This window comes from Hetaerina americana, unplaced genomic scaffold, assembly GCF_022747635.1.
Source record: "Hetaerina americana unplaced genomic scaffold, ioHetAmer1.1.p SCAF_1, whole genome shotgun sequence".
In the NCBI taxonomy this organism is placed as follows: Eukaryota; Metazoa; Arthropoda; class Insecta; order Odonata; family Calopterygidae; genus Hetaerina; species Hetaerina americana.
This window is the reverse complement of record NW_027286069.1, coordinates 10130167-10150999: the sequence shown is the minus strand read 5'-3', so window position 1 is coordinate 10150999 and position 20833 is coordinate 10130167. Positions and strand designations below refer to the sequence as shown.

Here is a 20833-nt window from a genome sequence, read left to right as displayed (position 1 = left end):
TGTTCATATATGATTTTTCGAGGTTTTAAGCTATCTTAAATTCTTTCTTACTGTTGTGATAATTCCTTGAATTAGCCTAGGCATCTATTTGAATATACGTGTTGGCGAAAATGTCTTCACGGCATTCACATTTGAACGGAACGACCTCGTAAGGAGTTGGTTATCTGTGGCCCATATTTTGTCATTCTATGAAAGAAAGGACCATTTGCATTCAAATACAGCCCTTATGTAGCACGGTACTCGTAGGTATTGATTGTGTTTACCGTCTTCTAGCAAACTTTCAGATAGATGAAGCTAGCCGTTACTGAAGCTTCGTTAACTTTCCTATTTCTCGGACAATTACACTACCGAGTTAAACTGAGACGAACTGAAATATTATAATGAGTCACCCAAATTCTCTATATAAATTAAGATTATGGAAGTTACTGTCTTTGCTAAATGTTCGTTGGCGGCCATACATTTCCTTCGTTAAGTTCTGTCCAATGGCATAGCACCTTTCGGGGTTATCTTTGCCATTAGTTCAACCTAGACTCCAATCGCTGGAGTAGCTCCAACAATTCAATGTTGCGATATTATGTAATGGTTACGTGTTATATTCGTAGTGTGAGGATTTCTCTTTTTATCCATCGCACTCGTGGCACTGTTTAAAGAAGTAGGTCGGGAATGAGAACAGCCAAAGAACTCAAGGGTGAACGTATGTAGCTCTCATTGCTCACTGCCATCTTTCTGCATTTGATTCAGTTACAAAAGAGAGTGGGCTGGCCGATTCGCCTTCTCTTGTCCCTCGCGCTCTGTAGCACATTTGCCTTGGAGACATGTTGAAGTATAAACACTATTGAAAGCTCTAACTCCCTCGGATCAGTGTTCAGCCAGTTTTCGCGGTATAATCAACGTGATCATTAAACAGAGACCTTCAGTAAGTACTACCTTATCAGACGCCTATATCTTGTAAGCGCCAGCGTAGTGTTATTTTCTGCTAACAGTGATACCTTCACAACAAAAATGGATGACGAGAGGTATTGATTTTGAGATCTTTGGGGGCACTGATTTGATTAAAGAGGAACCAATGGAAGTTTAGATTTTGTGGGACAGGATGTGGACATGGAACTGCCAAAAGAGTCAAACGTACCCGAATTCACCGAAAGCTGTGAAAGCGCAACTTGAATTGTTTCCATCTTCTAATGGAGGCAGTTCGGGGAACTTGGCGATTGAGGAAGCCCAGCCTATGTATAAATATCCAATCCCGCATAAAGTTTTTTGCTGGTATTAGAAACTAACAGGAATTGCGGTCAGTAGATTGACTATTTCGGAATATCGATAAACTTTTCATTTGTGACAACTTCTGAAATGTGGGAAATCAATCCTGGGAGCAGTGATTGAAATTATAGATATAATACGTAGATCACCTTGGATCGCTGCTTCAGATGACCAACAGTTTCACCTTATGACAACAATAATGATTCACCGACTGATGTAGTGACGTAGTGACTCTTCCAATTTGTGCGCCCCTTCCATCTCGTCTACATATTCAATTGATCGACATACTTCATTTCTTGTAATTTCGCAGATTTCTTCTCCACGAGGATTTTTCCATCACTCTGATTTTTATTCCCCTCTTTCGAATTGGCTTTCGAATCGCATTACTATTGTCCCTCTCAAGAAAGAGCAGGAGGTTGAAATTCGGGGTGCATCGAAAAAAGAGTAATTATCTAAACTAAAAAAATGCCACCATATTCCCAATCCCAATCACAACTCTTCCGGCACGCCAACCGAGCTTTCTTTGCACGAGGGTTTACAGTGGGGACAAAGCGCTGAAAAATAGTTTAAGTTATCGCATAACTTCTATTCGGCGCTAAATAGAACAATAGGCATATTCTCTCTTTCCAATATCTTGGCAACGTAAATCGACTCTTTCGGGTTATGCCAATCATTCACAGCAAGGGTCAAAATGATTAAAACGGAAAATTGCATTTCTAAAGAGTGTTTGAAAAATGAAATAAATCATCCAACTCGTGTGTTTTCAATGTAAAAAACGATGGAGGGGTAGGCGAGTAAAAATTAGTGGCAGATTTCTTCAAATGATAACTATTTATTTTTATTTATTCTTCTCTATCTCATATTTTGGTCGCGGTAGTCCAGGGGTAGAGCGTTGGACTCCTAATCGGAGGGCCCGGGTTCATTCCCGGGCAAGCCTCTCTGGGTACTTGCCAGTCCACCCTTGCCCCGCAATTTTTTGGGTGCCAGATCTTCCTGTGGGACCATAACCGGCACGAGGAAAGGCACTGGCCCCCCTACCCTGATGTGCGAATTTCACACGCCCTATGGGGCTTAGTACTGGGTGAACTCTACCATCACCTACCAAACCGACCTTTGGGTTGATTACTATGTCTATGGTTTTTTTATTTCCTATATATATCCCTCCGTGGGTCGTGGTATTCCAGGGGGTAGTGCGTTGGACTAATGACCGGAGGGTACCGGGTTCGATTCCCGGGCTAGTCTCTGGGCACTTGCAGATCCACCCAACCTATGTGATTTTTCGGGAACCAGATCTTCCTGGGAAACCATAACCGGCAGAAGGAAAGGAACTGGCCCAAACCTCATGTGTGAATTTCACACGCCGTCGGGCTTAGTACTCTGTGAACTCTATCATCACCTACCAAACCGACCTTCGGGTGGATTACTGTGTCTATGATTTTTATATCCCTCCATGGACTACAACCTTGACGTGGTGGAAGGGCGTGTGCATTCCAATGACCCCTAGAGCTGTTGTGCTGGCGGCAGCAATGATAATTGCTCTTGGTAGGACCCATGCCGCATAAGTCGAAGATTAGGAGCCAGACCAAAGGTAGTCCACGCAGCGTCTGTTCCTCAGTAAGGCGGCTGCAAAGACCGCCGCCTCACCGAGGAACTGACTGGGGTCTGACCCCAGTGAGGCGGCCATTGAGTGATGGTGTCACATTGAAAACACTATTGAGGAAGGCAACGGGAAACCACCTCAATTATCATCCCCAAGGATATAACGATGGACAGTATAGAGTCCTGGCAAATAAGGGACTCGGCCCAATCATCGTCCAGTGTGTCTTGCCCGACAGCGGGAGAAGCAAGGCTTCCGCGTTCGTCATCTCACAAAACCTTTGCAAAGGAAAACTGACAGCAGCAAGACAGAAGACGCAGAAGAAGACACATTTAGTTAAAATAGGAACTTGGAATGTCAGGACAATGTTCACGACAGGAAAATTAGAAAATATTTAGTGAGAGATTTCAATAGGAAATGTAGATATTTTAGTTTCATGCGAGGTGAGATGGAAGGATAGTGGGGATTACTGGGGTAATATATACAGTGGCGGAGACGAGAACCAACGAGAGGTTGCCATAATATTAAATACAGAGGTAGGAAGAAGCGTAGTAAACATAGAAGAGCTACGGATAGAATATTACTGGTAGACATAAAATCAGACCTTGGTCATTGTTCAGATATACATGCCACCGAGCAGACATGAGGAGAAAGAATTCGATAGGATATACGATCACTTAGAGGACATGGTCGCGTGTGTTCCTGCAGGGAAACATTTGATAGTGATGGGGGATTGGAATGCGACGGTAGGCGAAGGAAGAGATGGTGATGAGGTGGGGGACTACGGTTTAGGCACGAGGAATGACCGCGGGGAGAAAGCAGTTGAGTTCTGCAGGAGACAGGGGTTAGTCATCTCCAACCCCTAGTTTAGACACCACAAAAGGCGCAGGTATACATGGGAAATGCCAGGTGACTCAGAAAGGTATCAGCTATGTTATATTCTGGTTAGACACAGGTTTAGGAATAGTGTGATAAATTCGCACAGCTTCCCGGGAGCGGATGTGGACTCTGACCACAATTTAGTTATTATGAATTGTAGACTCCTCTTCAAAAAGATAAGGCAGGGGCGGCGAGTTAGAAAATGGAATGTCGAAGCATTGAATGGAGTGACTAGGAAGGAGTATCAGCAGGCTGTAGAGAAAATTATGGCTGAGGGTCAAGAGTTGAGTACTATCGAAGAAAAATGGGAAATAATCAAGAAAGGGTTATCTAAAGCCGCAAAAGACACTATTGTAACCGTTAACGCGAAAAGGACTAGGAAACCATGGATCACGGATGATATGATTACCAAGATGGATGAGAGGAGAAAATGGAAGAATGTAAACACAGAGTTAGGCAAAATGAAGTACAAAGAGTTAAACAATTAATTGAGGCGGGCAACAAATAAAGCAAAAGAAGGGTGGTAGAAGACGCAGTGCGAGGATATGTAAAGTCTGCAGAGGAAGGGTGAAATTGGTGCGCTGTACAGCAAACTTAAATCTTTATCGGGAAGTAAGAAAGCAAGATATCTGCTAACAGTTAGAGATAATTCGGGTAAGATAATATTTGACGCAGGAAAGATCCAAGAGAGATGGAAGGAATATATAGAACTGTATGGTAAAGCACTTAGGCCAACAAGGTTAGACATAGAAAAGGAACATGACGTAGAGGAAGATAGCTTAGGCTCAGGCATAGTCGACGATGAGATAGAAATGGCATTAAGGGAGATGAAAAGGCGGTAGACAGCATTCCTGCGGAACTACTAAAAAGTTTAGGAAAATGTGGGAGGAAGATTCTATATGGACTGATTCGTGGTATCTATGAGACAGGAATCTGGCCGGAAGTCTTTGTGAAATTAGTGTTTGTTCCTATTCCGAAAAAGGTAAAGGCTACATCATGTGACGACTACATCATGTGACGACTACATCATGTGAGGAGGTGAGTTTGATGCCCCACGCAGCTAAAGTTGTTCTAAGGATCATGAACAAAAGGATAGAGAGTAGGGCAAATGATTACTTGGGAAATGATCAGTTTGGGTTTGGGAAGGGGAGAGGCACACGGAATGCCATTGCAGTAATAAGATCACTAATCGAGAGGAATATAGAATACAATCAGGACGTTTTTGCCTGTTTCAAAGATTTAAAAAAGGAGTTTGATAGCGCGAATTGGGAAAAACTGACGAGTTTATTGCAGAAAATAGGAATAGATTTGATGGAAAGGAGATTAATCCGCAACCTGTACGTGTCTGACTGCTCAGGTGCGAGTGGAGAGCGGAGAGTCCGGATGGGCAGTGCTAGGAAGAGGTGTTAGGCAGGGTTGCCCATTATCACCGTTGCTGTTCAACCTTTATGTAGAGGGAATGATTAAAGAGGCATGGGAAGAACTGGAGGTAGGAATGAAAGTGGGCGGGGAATTCGTAAAATCAGTTAGGTTCGCGGATGACCAGACTTTAGTTTGTCAGTCAGCCAAGGGGTTGCAAGCATTGCTGAGTGAATTGGAAATTCAGTGCGACAGGTATGGGATGAGAATCAATATTAATAAAACAAAGGTTATGCGATTTTCTAGAAAGAAAAGGGCTAAGCTAAACATTAAAATAGGAGGGCAAAAACTAGAGCAGGTAACACTGTTTACGTATCTCGGAAGCGTTTTGGACCAACACGGTCAAAGTAGTAGGGACGTAAGGAGAAGAATTGCGCCAGGCAAAGAGGATTTCATAAGGAGGAGGGAGTTGATGACAGGGACGTTGAGTAAGGATGTTAAGAAAAGACTCGTAAAAACTTTGATATGGAGCGTAGCTATGTACGGCGCGGAAACGTGGTCATTGAAGCAGGAGGATAGACGTAGACTGGAGGCTTTTGAAATGTGGGTGTGGAGAAGAATGGAGAAGGTGAAATGGGCCGAGAAGAAAACAAATGAGGAAGTACTTGGTGTGGTGGGCGAAGAGAGGGGTTTTTTGGGAGCAATCCTATGGAGGCAGGAAAAGTGGATGAAGGGGGTGTTGACCGGCAGTGGGATGTTGAAGACTGTGATAGAGGGGAGAATTTTGGGCAAAAGAGGAAAGGGAAGGAACAGGATAGGGATGTTAGACGGAATGAAGGGAGGAAGAAAGTACTCAGAGATGAAGAGGGACTTGATGTAGAGTAGGTTGCTGGATTGTGTTTTGTTAAAAGTCATCAACTATTTATTTGGTAGTTGTGTCCATTCAAAATCTACATTAACCGGTAGATTACCTAATAATAGTTATCAAGAAATGCTAACCTCAATCCGAAGAAACTTATTATTAGATAATAAAACGGGTTAAAAGAATGCTTTATTATTTTTTGAAGCATCATACGAGGAGTGTTCGATGAATAACGGGAATTTGAGTTATTTGGAAATAATATTATTTGTCCATATTCCCTTTGAAATAGCCGCTTGATTGATGCTATACACTTATGCCAGCGCTTTTCCCAATCCTCGAATGACTTCTGGATCTCGATCTTCTAGCTTCCTCAGTGATGCGTTTAAACCTCATCTATGCATATAAAGCGACGACCCTTTAAGGTTCCTTTTATTTTTGTGAACAGGAAAAAGTCGCATGGGGTCATGTATGGCGAATATGGAGGCCAGGACATAATTACAGTGCTGATTTTGGTCAAAAATTCACGAACAAGGCGTGAACAATATGAGCAGGTGCATTATCATGGTGGTGCAAAAGTCACGAACTTTTTCGTCACAAATTCGTAATAAGTTTTTTCGTAATTCGATTATGCAAGCATCAAGAGGCGAGGAACGCTTCATAGGATCGTCGTGTGAAGTGGAGAACCCATAACCCCCTCGATATTCAAAAAATACACTGAGTATCGAGGTGGTCACGGTGTATCAGAGGCAGAATCGCCTTGGGTTGGCTCGTGACGTGGAAGGGGGATGAGACAATGGAGATCGGGAATGAATTACGAGGCCCAGAGATAACTTAGATAGCTAACTGCGTTATCGCGTACATATCGCTCATTTGTCAGGAACGCCAGCCCTCGGCAGATTTTTTGTATTTTCATTGATCGATAACAGATGCCCCTTGCACATGTCCTTCACTTCAGTTAGTTCATAAAGCCTGGATGCAAATGGTTTTACTGGTATCTCTTTTGCATCACATGAGTAGATGCGAAAACCAAGCACAGCTGTCTTCCACAGAATCCGTGTGTCGGCAGAAGTCGGAGTTTTCAAGGGAAGTGATGAGCTTGCAGTTGTAAGTCAATTAATCGTTTGTCGGGTGAGCATAGAGCATGTTTTACTTTTGAGAAAATTTTTCATTAATCGGTTGTCCGGACGACCATCAATAGTACGTTTGGGTCCAATTTCGCAATAAAGGAATGAGGGTATATTTCCTCCCCCCTCAGATGTGGATGAGTGAATGTTACTTTCATTGCGGTCACTTTGGCAAGTTTCAATGACCCCTTGAACCATCCTTGGATTTTCATCTCGTCGTCTTTGCCTCCCCTCGTCACCATATCTCCCTCCCCTCCCCTCCTTTTTCTTCTGGAAAAGGTTGGAAACCCAAATCAGTAGCTAATTGATAATATCGAGATGTCTCTGGAAATTTCGAGAGTTTCATCAAGACATTTAGAATTGGCTCTGGCAATCTTTTGAGACGTTCATGTTGCCAGACGATATCAATTAGTAATGGAAATTGAAATTCAATCTTCCGATGACGAATGGTGGAGAGAGTAAATAATAAAATGTAAAGGATGAAGTGAGTTTGTTTTACCTAGAAATTCATTATTTCGAAGATGAATACAGGGTCGCACCCAAAAGTGGTAGGACTGATTATCTCTGGCGCGAACGGAGCGGTGGAGGGGGGTCTGCCTGGGAGGGTAAGGTGGAGGGGGCTCTTAGCAACAGACCGACACCAACCTCAGTCGCCTGCGGGCTGTCGTTGAGTGTGGACACCGTTTTTAGTGAAGCAAGTTTTTTGTCCGCGTCGAAAAACAAAATGAATCTGAATTTAGAGCAACGTTCTTCCGTGAAGTTTTGTGCGAAACTCGGGAAGACGGCCACTGAGCCCCTCGATATGATCAAGCAGGCTTATGGGGACACTGCCTTAAGCCGTTCCACAGTATTTGAGAGGCACAAGTTGTTTAAAGAGGGTAGGGAGCTCGTTGAAGACGACCATTGCTCCGGACGGCCGTCGACGGCAAGAACCGACACGAATGTGGACAGAGTGAGGACACTGCTGAACACAGACCGACGCTTAACCAGTGAAGAAATTGCAGACCAGTTGGGTCTGCCTGCATCCAACGTCCAACGCATTATTTCACAGGATTTGGCCATGCGCAAGGTGTGCGCCAAGATGGTGCCGAAAATTCTGCCATGGCGCGCTCGTCGTCAGACAGCTCCTGGCCAAATACAGCGTTGCCGCACCCGCCCTATTCTCCCGATCTGGCACCACTGGACTTCTTCTTCTTCCCCTGACGAAAAGACAGCTCAAGGGATGACGTTTTGACTCGATAAAGCCCTTTCAAGAGGCTTCAACGAGGTTCATCAACGGCATCCCCAAAGAATATTTCCAGCGGGCGTACGGGGAATGGGAACAACGTTATACTTAATGTGTGGCAGCTCAAGGAGCATACTTTGAAGATTATTAAGTCGATGTAAGTATATCGTCAATAAAATTCTTGTAAAAAAATCAGTCCTACCACTTTTGGGTGCGACCCTGAACAGATAGAGAATTAATCCACGTTAAAAGTTGTAACTGAAAAAATTAATTCATGCAGAGAAATTATCAGTAATAAAAAAACCGATCATTTTTCCTCAGAAATACCTTATGCATTCAAAGAAGGCACTATATTTCCAATCACGTTTGTCTTTTGGTTATCATCCCGCTGTGATAACCTGATACGAATGAAGCACTGTAACGAGATATAATTTCATAACTTTCTGGATGTAAGCAGACTAATCGTGTCGCTCAATCTGCGAATGGATAGTAGCAGAGCAGTAGAATGTAATTAGTTTATTTAGGAAGGGTATCAATATATTTGTTACTCGCGAGAGTTTTTTCTCAATACCGTTAGGGAGTCCAGAAAACATTTACTATCCTTAAAAATTCTTAGGCAAGGCACCTATTTAATCCGAGAGGATTTTAACGTTTATTTCAGGATGTAGTACGTGTATACACATTTCACCTGGTACGATCAGATCGCTAGACAAGTTCCAAGATAATGCTATGTCACCGTTTACTCTCTCTCCTTCCTTTCTATAAGGTTTGAAAAATTGAATCCAAATACAGGTTATTTAGCATACGCATGTGAGAAGGCCAAATATTCCTTTCCTCCGTCTTCATTTTGATGCACTTTTCATGATTTAGATTTTCAAAACAAGAGGTCATGGTTAAGTAGCACTAGATTTGTCGGTTTCTGAGTTCTCCGTAGCCAAAGATTTTGTAACAACGATGGTTTCAAATTTTAAAATGAAATTTCAGAAACAGATAAAATGCGTAACCGTCTTTAAAGAAATAGGAGGATGTTAAACCTTAGTTTTTTTATTAGTTTGCACCAGCTCGTATGATCAACAGTGATTCAATAGTCCTCGTTATAATGGTAGTCAAAGGTCACACGTTTGGACTCCCTAGAGCTCATTTTACTATCACTTTGCAGTAATTCAAGATGCCCAGGACGGCGGATCCTTGTCTGACGCGTTTCTTATACGGCATCGCCTTTTTCTTTCACGGCGGGAAGATGTGGGCCAAACGAGGGGTTATAAGATGAACGCTGATATTTCCCACTGAGCGGTGGGGCATGGAAGCAAGGGCGGCTCTTCGGCGGTGCTGTTAGAAGACCCCAGGCCGCTAACCCTCTCGTTATTCTGGATGGATGGGACTCGTTTCCATGAATGTGATAACTGGGCAACAACTCCGACAGACTGGCTTACTTGAGCTCCCTCTCGAAAGACAGTCTCCTCCAGTCGTTTTTCGCTTCTTCCAAAGACATGTGTGAGTCCCCTCCCTCTGTTTTCCCCTCTACGTATCTTCTCCGTTGGCGAATTTAGGAAAGCAGAAATAGTCGAACGCCTTCCCTTCGTCGGAGTTTGACTTCACTTATCTCTTCCTCAGGAGATACGTGCTCCTAAGCAATGACGATCCAGGCGGTAGTCATGTCTCAGTCGCGCTTCCTTGAAATTCGAATTGGTGTGCATCAGTATGATAATTAACAGCGTATTAACTTAACCTTGGTCTTTCGTATTTAAGTATATGTTTAGATCTGACTCTGAATTAAAAATGATTTTCCCATTTTTGATTTCAATAACAAATACGAACTCTATGCTCGAAGCAGTAAATCTAATTTTTTACAGTAAAAATGTATCCCTAAAAAGCTTTACTCATTAAAATGGATATTTCGTTTCCGTAGAAGAAGGAGAGTTCAGTTTAATAATAATGATTGAAAATATTGTTATCCCTCCCCATGGACTACAACCTTCCCGTGGCGGAAGAGCTTTTGTGTTCCGATGACCCCTCTACCTGTGCTAGCGGGAGTAATGATAATGGCTGCTGTTAGGGTCACATAAGTCGAAGGGCAGGGGCTAGACGAAAGATAGTCTGCACGCAGCCTGTTCATTATACTGCCAAGGCGTCAGTCGCCCCCGTGGGGCGGCCATTTAGGGGATGAGGTCATGCTAAAAACGATATTAAGGGAAACCGCCTCAATTTTTAATCCCAACGCCGTTATGATGGGCGCTATTTGGATAATGTGCCCTGGCAACTACGGGACTCGACCAAATCGGCCATGTGTCTTGCCAGACAGCAGGAGAGGCGAGGCTTCCTCGGTCGTCATTTCACGAAATCCTTTCAACGCGGAAGTAGTATCGCAGAAAACACAAAAGAGGAGCTAATAGGTTAGAATAGGGACTTTCAATGTTAAGACGATGCTGAGGACCGGGGAAATTAGAGAATATAAAATGAGGCATGGCTAGAAGAAATATAGTTTTGGGGGTGTATGAGGTGAGATGGAAGGATAGCGGAAATTAGTGAAGTGATAGTTATAGAGTAATACGTCGCGAAGTGGAAAAGATCCTCCGAAGGCATAGCATTATTACTGAACAAAAAGGTAAGAAGAAGTTTGGCAAAGATAGAGAGGTGAGTGGTAGAATATCATTAGTAGAAGTAAAAGCTTAACCAACAATCTTGATAATTGCTCATGTCTACATGCCACCCAGCAAACAGAAGTAGGAAGAAATCGACAGGATATACAATAAGTTAGATGATATAATCACATATGTTCACAAAGGAAATATTTGATAGGGAAGGAGGATTGAAACGTGATGGTAGGCGAAGGATGAGATGGTAGTGAGGTGGGGGACTACAGTTTGATACCCTCTTGCTAATGACATTTCGCCACACTAGATCTGCTTTTTCATAGTTTTGAGTGAAAAACGAAATAGCCCAGACTGTAAACTTGATTGTCCCTAGATTTATAAAGGGGGAAGGGGGGGGGAGTGAAAACAAAGTTTTTACGGGTGTACTTAAGTCCTATCTGCTTTGTTTTATATTTCTGGGTGATTTACGGTTCCCTGGCATTGGAGGAATCCTTGCAAACCTTGAATGAGTGAGTGTGTGCGATTCACAAAGGTCTATTACACCCGAGTGATTGAGTGATTGTGCATTTACATAAGACCTTTCTTTTATTTGGTGCTTGATGGGTCAATGCCATAGGAGAAATCCTTGTAAACCCTGTGACTGTGAGTACGAGTGATTGGCAAAGGTCCCTGTTTCTGAACATACCTGAGTGATCGAGGGAACAAGTGAGAACTTGTGCCCATCTGTTTTATTTGTTTTTAAGTGATAGACATGTCCCTGGCATCTTTTTAAACCCTGAACGAGTGAGTACTTGAGAATCGCAGAGTTCCCTGTTTTTGAACGCATGCGAGTGATTGAGTAAATGAGCGAAAACGTTTGTACTTCTGTTTTATAATTTCGCAGTCATCTGTTTGATTGGTGGGTCACTGGCATATGAGGAATCCTTGTAAACCCTGAACGAGTGAGTGAGTGCAATTCACAAAAGTCAAACTCACCCGAGTGAGCGCGAACATGAATTTGGGCTTTTTTCTTTTTGATTCGTATTGTTTTTTATTCCTATGTGAGTATGTGTCCCTAGCATAGGAGATTTCCTTGCAAAGCCTGAGTGTGTGCATGAATGCAATTCACGGGAGTGACTGTTATTCCTTAACACACCCTAGTGACCGAGTGGTTGTTAGTTTAATTTTTTATTAATTTTGCTTATTTGTGTATGATTTTCCTCTTATTTGTAACTTTGTGTTTTTACCACCTTCCCCTTTACAAACCTAGTGCCAATCAAGTTTACGGTCTTAGCTATATTGTTTTTCATTGCTTCACGACCGTAGGAACGTTCATTTTATATTAACATAGTTTCGTGTAATTAGTTTGTAAATTATCTTTTAGGATGATAAACTGTTCTGAAATATATTCCAAAAACCCCCAATATGAGACTGGCCTTATAAAACTCTAAAGCCTCTACTGCACTTTGTTTTTGCAAGGAATGTAAGTATATGCACAAAAGGTGTGACAAATTTTTATGTAGTCAAAAGGGCCACAATTACCAGAATTATGGTTTCCAAGATTTGTCTTGAAAGATGAATAATCATTAAGCCATTCTAGTGGTAGGCCTTTAGGCAGTAATTATTATGATTAACTAAATAAATCACTTTTCCACAGAAAAAGTGTTAGCACCAAATTTATTATAGTGAAATATCAAAACAAAGCAAGGGTGCATTTTTTAAGAGAAGTTAACCATAAATTAGCTACTCTTGAAATTATTGTAATTCTTGACAGTTTCATGATGTTGCCAAATCTAAATAAATTCACAATATAATGGCAGAAAAAATATGATAAACATTAGAAAAGAGTATTGGAATATACAAATGTGTGCAGTATACGTACAATGCATTTTATAGCAAGTTTGCAGATGGCAACAATTTGTAGTGAACTATTTATTGCTGTTGGGACATTTTGGACAAGTGATGTTATTACAATTAGTGTGGCTGGTTGTAACAGCCACTGCTCATATTGCACTATGTGCCTGCAGCTATTTAAGACCTTCCTCCATTTGATGTTTGTGGAATGGATGGTTGCTTGTCTAAATTATGTTAGTACCTGATGTTAAACTAATGTTCTAGGATTGACAAATTTTGAGGTTCTGGGTTTGTTGTTGTCAAGATACTCAAAATTTGTTTCGTGTTGTAATGATTATGAAAGAATCAAAGCATCTAATAATTCTTATTGTAATCTACTCCTGGATGGCAGTTTTTATCAGCCTTCCTTGATTTATCTTAATGGTATTTTCAATATTTTCCATCCATGTGCCTGGAAGAGATATTTTGTAATCCAATGATTTGATGACTATTAGGTAGGAGAATTTTATATTTTTTATATCATCTTTCATTTAATAGTTCTTCTGTTAAATTTTGTTTAACATGGTTAACCCAAGATTTTCTTCCATGGTTGCAAAGTATTTTACCAATTATAATTCTATTAAACTTCTGGATCATAGTTTTGTGAGGTCTAAACTTGGTTACTGCTCATCAGCCTGGTTGCATATTGCGCATATAACTTGCAACGACACTCAATAGATCCAAAGTAAGTTTTTAAGATATGCTGCAAACATATGGAAACTACTTAACTTATTTAAATAGCAAAACTAAGGCATGACTTTTATGTTCTAATTCTCCATTTTCATGATTTGTCTGCAGATATTTATATTAATGTAATATTATTAGTGGCGACTGAATTGTCTTGGTATTATTGAATGAATATGCTTACATGTATTAAATTTCAGAGTATGAAATTCTCACATTTATAGCTTTACTCGGCAATGTAACATGTGTACTTCATCTAATATATAAAATTCAGCATGCAGCAAACTCATTGGAGGAATCATTCAAAGAAATTGTGCGAGATGTGGCAATAGAAATTTTCAATGGAGTCATTTGTTAATTCACAGTACGAGGTAACAATTTCAAAGTGAAAAAAATCATTTGGCTTGACTGCAATCCTGCCCAAAATGATTTTTAAACTTTAAAATTGTTGCTTCTTAGGAAGATGTTGACTTCTCTAATGCTGAGAATACGTTTAGGCTGGTAATAAACTATTAAATGTAAGCCTATCAATAATGGTAATATCATTTGCAGTACAAAGACTACTGATGCAAATATTAAGTTTATAAACTTTTTATTATCTTTGATAGGTCCTCCAAGGGACCATATGCTATTTTCAAATTATATCCTTTGTTTCTTTCTTTTATTAGTTTTTGAATTTTTTTTTAACTCTGTGATTTGGATGGAATCTTAATGTAAAATACTGTACTCAAGTCAAGTGCATGATATTGTTAATTTGTATGGATTTTATCACAGACATTTTGTTTATAATTGTTCAAATATACTGTTTCTTGACATACTGTCTCCTAATTGACACATTCCCATGCATAAATTCTCATTCCAAATTGTGAATATTGCAATATCTCAGTTTGTTACTGTCAATTTAATGGTTTATACCAAATTCAATTAATTTCAGGTCTGCTACATAGTCATTTTAAACCTATTTATAGTGCGTTAGCAGAACCACAAAGCATGGCTGAATCAAGGAAGGAATCCATCATCAATGAAAGATGGTCTTCAATTCAACATGAAGAAGTTGAATCAGTTCTCAAAATCCTATCAAATAGCTGGCCAGCATCTTTACAGGTATAAGCATACATTGGTATGACTTTTCAGGATATTTACCATTAAAATTTTAATGTGCATTAATTTTATTTTGCTCCTGTCAAATTAATCAATGATTATCCCTTTCAAATGGTTCATTTATAACATCTAAATTTTTCAATATATTTTTAGTAGCATGAAGTGTTTAAAAAGGAATAGTCATTTAGGCACTGAATATAGAGCATATGTTTGATGAGATAGGAGAAAGAAAACGTGGTTACTAATATTTAGAAATGAGTATTTTTAGCATAAGATTTGATGCATCTTGCTACCTAAACACTGTTTCCTTCTCATTCAAATTTCTAGGAAGTAGTTCTCTTCTAGACATTTCTATTTCAATCTTTCTGTCCTCTCCTTTCTTCTATCCTCTTTTTCCTATCTGAGGGCAGCCAGTTCCAAACCTTCAGTGGTATTTTGTCTTCCTGCATTCAGGGAGATAGCCATATCATTTTACTTGTTTTTCATTTTTTTCGTCTATGATTATTTACCATGCTGTGGATCATCATCTCATTCCTCATTTATAACATAATCTAATTATGTCAAACCAAAGCATCTTCCCCAATAAACTATTTTCAGTGGGAGAAATCATTCAACATTTGATTGTGTATTGATTGTATTGTTTGTGGATTATGTGAGTAAGTAATTCAGAAATCCATTGCTCTTTCCACAGCTGTTGTCTATATATCTTTGTTTGTTTTCTGTGAAAAACATATGTGCCTCTGGATTCGATGCAGTATTAATATCATGTTTTCCCTCTTGTGTACTTTCTTCAATATAACCTTGTTTTCCTTTCCATTTTTGCTAGTTGAAACTTGTACACACTTGCATTGATTAGCATTTTTTCTATTCGATTTTCCATCCTGGTATCCTCTCCTTTTACTCCTATAACCATGTGTTTTGTTAATGTTTGCTTCAGTAGCATAGCCAAGGTTAATATATCAAGGAGGCAAATCAAACTGATATTATGCTACCCACAGTGCATTTGATCTGGTCATCAGCAGTGTGCTGTACCATGGTAAAATTCTGTACTGATGCCTAAAAGTCATTTCCTAAATTAATGGAATATTTTATGGAGCAGCTTGATAAAATTCCTTCAGATTAAAGAAGAGAAAAATAGTTTAAATGAAAAGTAATAAGTTTACAAAATATTTTTAAAAATTATGAAACAGTGAACTCTAAAACAAAATATATATCTCTGAATAATAGCACTAGGATATAAAATATGATGGTGGTAAAAATCAGTAATATTTAATGTAAAAATTATAATGTTTTTTCATTAAGTGAATGTTAATCAAGAAACTTATCTTCTCTTGTATAACCTCCTGCTCAGTTCTGCAGATAAAGTTTTTTCATACAAAAACGTGTTAAGGAGTCCGTTATTTACTGAACTGTAAATAAAATTTTCTAAATGGTCAATGCTATCAGTATGTTAAATCTAATTTGCCATTGGGCTTGGTGATGAGTGAACTCCACCATCACCTATTAAACTGATAGGGTTGATAAATATGTTTATGATTTATATGGAATATATTTTTTATTAGGTTTAGATGTAATGTATTTATGTAACAATAAAGATATATCTGTATTTTAAATTAGGTAAAGTTTTTCTGGAAAAAAGTCCTTTTAAAAAATTTTTTTTCACATCATAATCGCATGAACATTTTCATTTTATAGATACATAATTTCATCAAGTCCAGTTTTTTGTGGCAGTCACATAATCCTGAAGTAAGAACCACAGTGTTACGTAAATTAAGTAATGGTGTGGAGTCAATAATTGCAATATTAAAGGTTTGTACATGTTATTCATTAATTTATGCGACAACTAATATAAAATATTCAGTTCAGTTCTAATTATTTACTTATAAATACACACACACTGCAAAATACACTTATCCTTACAGCCTGACATTTATTTAAATTTTTTATAGTTACAACAAATTTTTTTTATGTGCTCAATACAGTCCTTTGGTTAGTTTCTTGTTTTCCTTCTCAATGATTTTCTCCTCTTATCAGTACCTTCATTTATATTTTTGGGGGCACATTTTGAACATTATAACAAGATAAAAGGACAAGAATTCTAATATTGTTTTTTTTCTAGAAACATAAATCAATTATAATTATATTTCATTATTTAATCTTCTCTGATTCCCATGATTGTTGTTCTTAAGGTTTTGGATTTTTTAGAGAACATTTTAGTACTATGTCACCAATTCGCCCAAATAACAACTCTTTCTTACATATAGTTAGTACATATAGCAATAATCTTTCCAGATCAATGAAGAGAAAATAGTTACAGTATATTCTTTAAATGGCCCTGACCCAGATATAGCATCTGCTCTGTGTGGAGACAGTATTATTAATTGGCATGAAGGTCCAGTATTACTCAGCTGTATACCAAAGCAACTTTGCCAATCCATCACTGAAGCAATGATTGTGTCTTGCAAGAAGATTAAAAAGAATAATTTTAACTCATTTTGGCTACCAGCAGAGACTGCAAAACAAATTGATGTTCAGTGAGTAAATTTTTCTAGCTATTTAATAATGATAATTTAATACTCAGCTGGTCAGAACATGTTGCATGGAAGTTATCGTTTGGTAAATTCCAAAGAAACTGCGGGAAATGCTGCAACAGAAACTTTTAACGGAGTCATCCGCTAATGTGCATTTCAATGCAACAATTTCAGAGTGTAAAAATCATTCACCTTGACTGGGATTCGAACCCAGATCCCTCGATGTCCGGCCGAGTTCTTTAGCCAGTTAAGCTATGGTTCAATTTATTGAGGCGTCCTCTTAAACTCTGAAATTTTAGGGCTTTTGAAGTAACAAGATGTTGTGACGAAATAACGTACATACAATGTCACAGGCATTGGTAGTCGTGCATGACGCACCACAGAGGATGCCTCGATAGCTTAACTGGCTAAAGCACTCCACTCGATATTGAGGAATTTGGGTTTGAATCCCAGTCAAGGCGAATGATTTTTACACTCTGAAATTGTTGCATTATTGTTTGGTATACAGGGTGCGGTGCTTGAATCCAGAAAAATTTCAATTTGAATTTCCTGCCATATCATAGTTCTACTGGAGGTCGCGATTGGCGTTCTTGAAGGCTATAGGCATCTTGTAAACAGTCATAACCTCAAAATGACCGAGATTTTACGCACAAGTGCAGAGTACAAATGAACAGCCTCTATTATCGAAAGTGTTCACGCTGGGCATTATATTTTGAAATTGTTCACTTCTTCTGGTCCCCCAGATCAACTGTTTGCGATATTGTAGCTAAGTATAATACTTCGGAGAAGTGCTTGTCCGGATTTTAATGCCGCACCCTGTACACATTCACAACTAATAAAAAACAACTAAGGCATGTACAACATGTATGTATGGTGCCTAAAATTTGTCTGAAAAAATTTATTTAGGTTATAACGACTTTTTCTGCCATAGTTTTTTCATTTGTAAATTCCAAGAGTATGAGGGAGAAGCTGTGACAATAACTTTTAACGGAGTCATCCGCTAAGTGTGTATAACAATGCAACAATTTCAGAGTATAAAAATCATTTGACTTGACCAGGATTTTCATTTATACTTAAAAGCAATGGAGATTAAATCAACTTAAACTCTTGAGGTAACTTCTTATAGATGGGGGAAGTAGAATTACGTAGCAATAGGATTAGCCCATTCTTAGCAGTAGTCAAACTGTTGTGGTTAATATGAATATTACTTCTAATGAGTGTAGTGCTAATGTATCCATAGTTGAATAGCTTGGGGACAAAGGAGGATTATTTTTTCCAAAAATGCAACACTAAAATATATATACAAAGTTGAGGGAGTACACAAAGGATTTTAATATTGGTATCCCAGGTGATCTGATGGATACTTTCATCATGGTCTTCACTAATTTTTTTGAAAAGAGAATGTTTCAATGGCAACACCTGAGTTTACCCAGAAAATTATCCCATATATCCCATGGTTAAAGTGAATCATTACATAGAAGACAATTTTTATGATTTCAGTGGAAATGATTGGGGCAAATTTTCTTACAATATAAATGCCATTTCACATTTTACTAATAATTTTGCTCTCAAGAAGGGACCAGTCAAGATCCTCATTAAGGTGTAGGTCCAAGAATTCACTTTAAGGGCAATGCTGAATAGTTTCATTATGGGCTTTGATCAGAAATGTAGGTGGAGGCGGACATTTTAAAGTGAAATTGCTTGAAACAAGCTTTCTTGCTGTTCAAAATCAGGTTGCTTTTTGGCCTTAGTTTATCATATTTCAGTACTTAGTCATATTTAGTGCATAGTTTTCTTTTGACAGTTTTTTAATTTATGTAAAGATGCCTGTTTTGTAATTTACAGATGTCCAGAAGACATGTACCTATCTAAACTGGAACCAAGTCATGCAGCAACAGTGGTCTACCACTGGCCATATGCTAAAGAAGACACAATTAATATTGTGACCCAGATGATTAATATCTTCGATACTGTTGGAATTTTCACAAAGGACTCCAAATTAGTGTCTTGGGTAATGAATACTTTTTATGGGGTTGGAATGCTTCATACAATTGAAGAATATCGAATGAAAGGCTATGGTTCAATAGTCGTTCAACAATTAGTCAAATCTCTTGGAAATAAAGGAATTAATTCTTATTTAAGTGCTCGTCCAGATAATCATGCTGCACAATCGCTTTTTGTGAACATGGGATTTAAACAATTGGAGGAAGTTGAGTTCATGAGGATGGAATAAAAATTGCTTTTAGTTAACCCATTCTTTTTCACTGTGATCTTCATAGCTGGAAAGTAGTTCACTGGGTAGTGGCTGATAACCCATAAGTCACCAGGGACAGCAGTGCCAAACAAACAGATACACCTTAGCTATTGCCATCTGTGGGCAAAGAGCCCAACACAAAAAGTTGCTGCAATTATTGGTATTTCCCCTTGTTGGGTATTTACCACTTTACAAAGCATCCTTAATTAAACTACGCAAATCACCCCATGATTAACACAATTTCACTCAGAAATGAATCAAAGCAATCAATCTTTTCCATAGTCTTAAGAGACAGGTATACATTCATTGTGCATCATTGAGTGGCATATTTAATGAGTACATTAAAATTCCACTTACATGTTTAGTAAGATTGTGATTATTTCAATGCAAAACTTGAGCCATTTTCCATCAGACCTTCTTTCAGGAAGTTGTCATTAAGTTTTTAAATAAGTTTCTTCTTCCCGGAGTACTTACTGCATCCCTAGATAATAGTTTTACTTGTTCAATTCACTATATAACATGAAATTTATGAGCTTTGAATATATAGAATACTATGAGCTTGTATGATTGCATAAGATTAACTTTGAAAAACTGTCATCCACAGTCTGAAATCAGGAAGCTTATTTACTTTTCACATATGTACTAAAATATCATTCTCCAGATTTTAATTGGTATTCTTTTGTATTATGCCAGAAGAATGTTGATTCCAAGTGAGCCATTGTACTTGAGACTACCACAGTAATTAAACCAAATATTGACATTGGCAAATATTAGCAAACTCATCTCCTCATGCTGAAAGTTCATTAATGACGTAAGGGATCCACACATGAACAGGGTCTGGGGGTCACTTCCTCTTTCTGTGCCACCTAAGGTTGAGTTTATTCAACAACTGAATACTATTAACTAGCAGTTTACCATTTTTATTTAATGACAAGTCTAAATGGCTATTAATTGCAGAGATTGTAATACAGAAAGCCTTATTACATATAAATAAATCAATGTGCAAAGGTTGTAAATATTACATTTTTTATACTTGATGAATAAATTTCATGATTTCTAGTAAGTACATACTTTATTATATTAACAATAATTACCTATTCAATTCTGAGGCACTTGTGCACTCTTCAAAAAATTCCTATGGAGAAGGTTTGGCTTCAATGAAGGCAGCTACTACCATGCAACGAGTAAATTGGTATATTCAGTGCTCTCTAAATGAAAACTTTTTATATTCTAATTACCATAGACTAATCTCTAGTCCTGCATATGATTTTATTAACTAGGATCACACATCATATTTATTGATTGTAGCATATTTAGTTTCTGAGGCAAATAATGTTGGGTCAAAGTAGGCCATGACAACTACTTATAAGTACCTGAAAAACAGTTTTGAAAACTCTTGTAGAGCAACTTGGAGTATATCAGAATTAACCTTACTTTGTATGAGGTTAAGCATACTTTTAAGAGTTGGAGTGGCCATTGCCTCTAATAAGCCCT

General features: G+C 38.5%; 1 protein-coding gene across 1 annotated transcript; it reads left to right on the top strand.

The window, feature by feature from the left end:
* The first annotated feature begins 823 nt into the window (after positions 1 to 823).
* On the top strand, positions 824 to 20369 carry LOC139699976 (glycine N-acyltransferase-like). Its single transcript, XM_071598385.1, has 5 exons — positions 824 to 916; positions 14388 to 14557; positions 16250 to 16363; positions 16847 to 17088; positions 18931 to 20369. Exons 2-5 carry the CDS (start codon positions 14444 to 14446, stop codon positions 19316 to 19318), a joined length of 858 nt encoding a protein of 285 aa, XP_071454486.1. The 5' UTR covers positions 824 to 916; positions 14388 to 14443; the 3' UTR covers positions 19319 to 20369.
* Positions 20370 to 20833: the final 464 nt, after the last annotated feature.

Coding starts and splice junctions, on each gene's coding strand:
- LOC139699976 (XM_071598385.1), top strand. CDS start 14,444: ATGGCTGAATCAAGGAAGGAATCCATCATCAATGAAAGATGGTCTTCA. Junction 14,558..16,249: donor GCTGGCCAGCATCTTTACAG/GTATAAGCATAC, acceptor TTCATTTTATAG/ATACATAATTTCATCAAGTC. Junction 17,089..18,930: donor GCAAAACAAATTGATGTTCA/GTGAGTAAATTT, acceptor TGTAATTTACAG/ATGTCCAGAAGACATGTACC.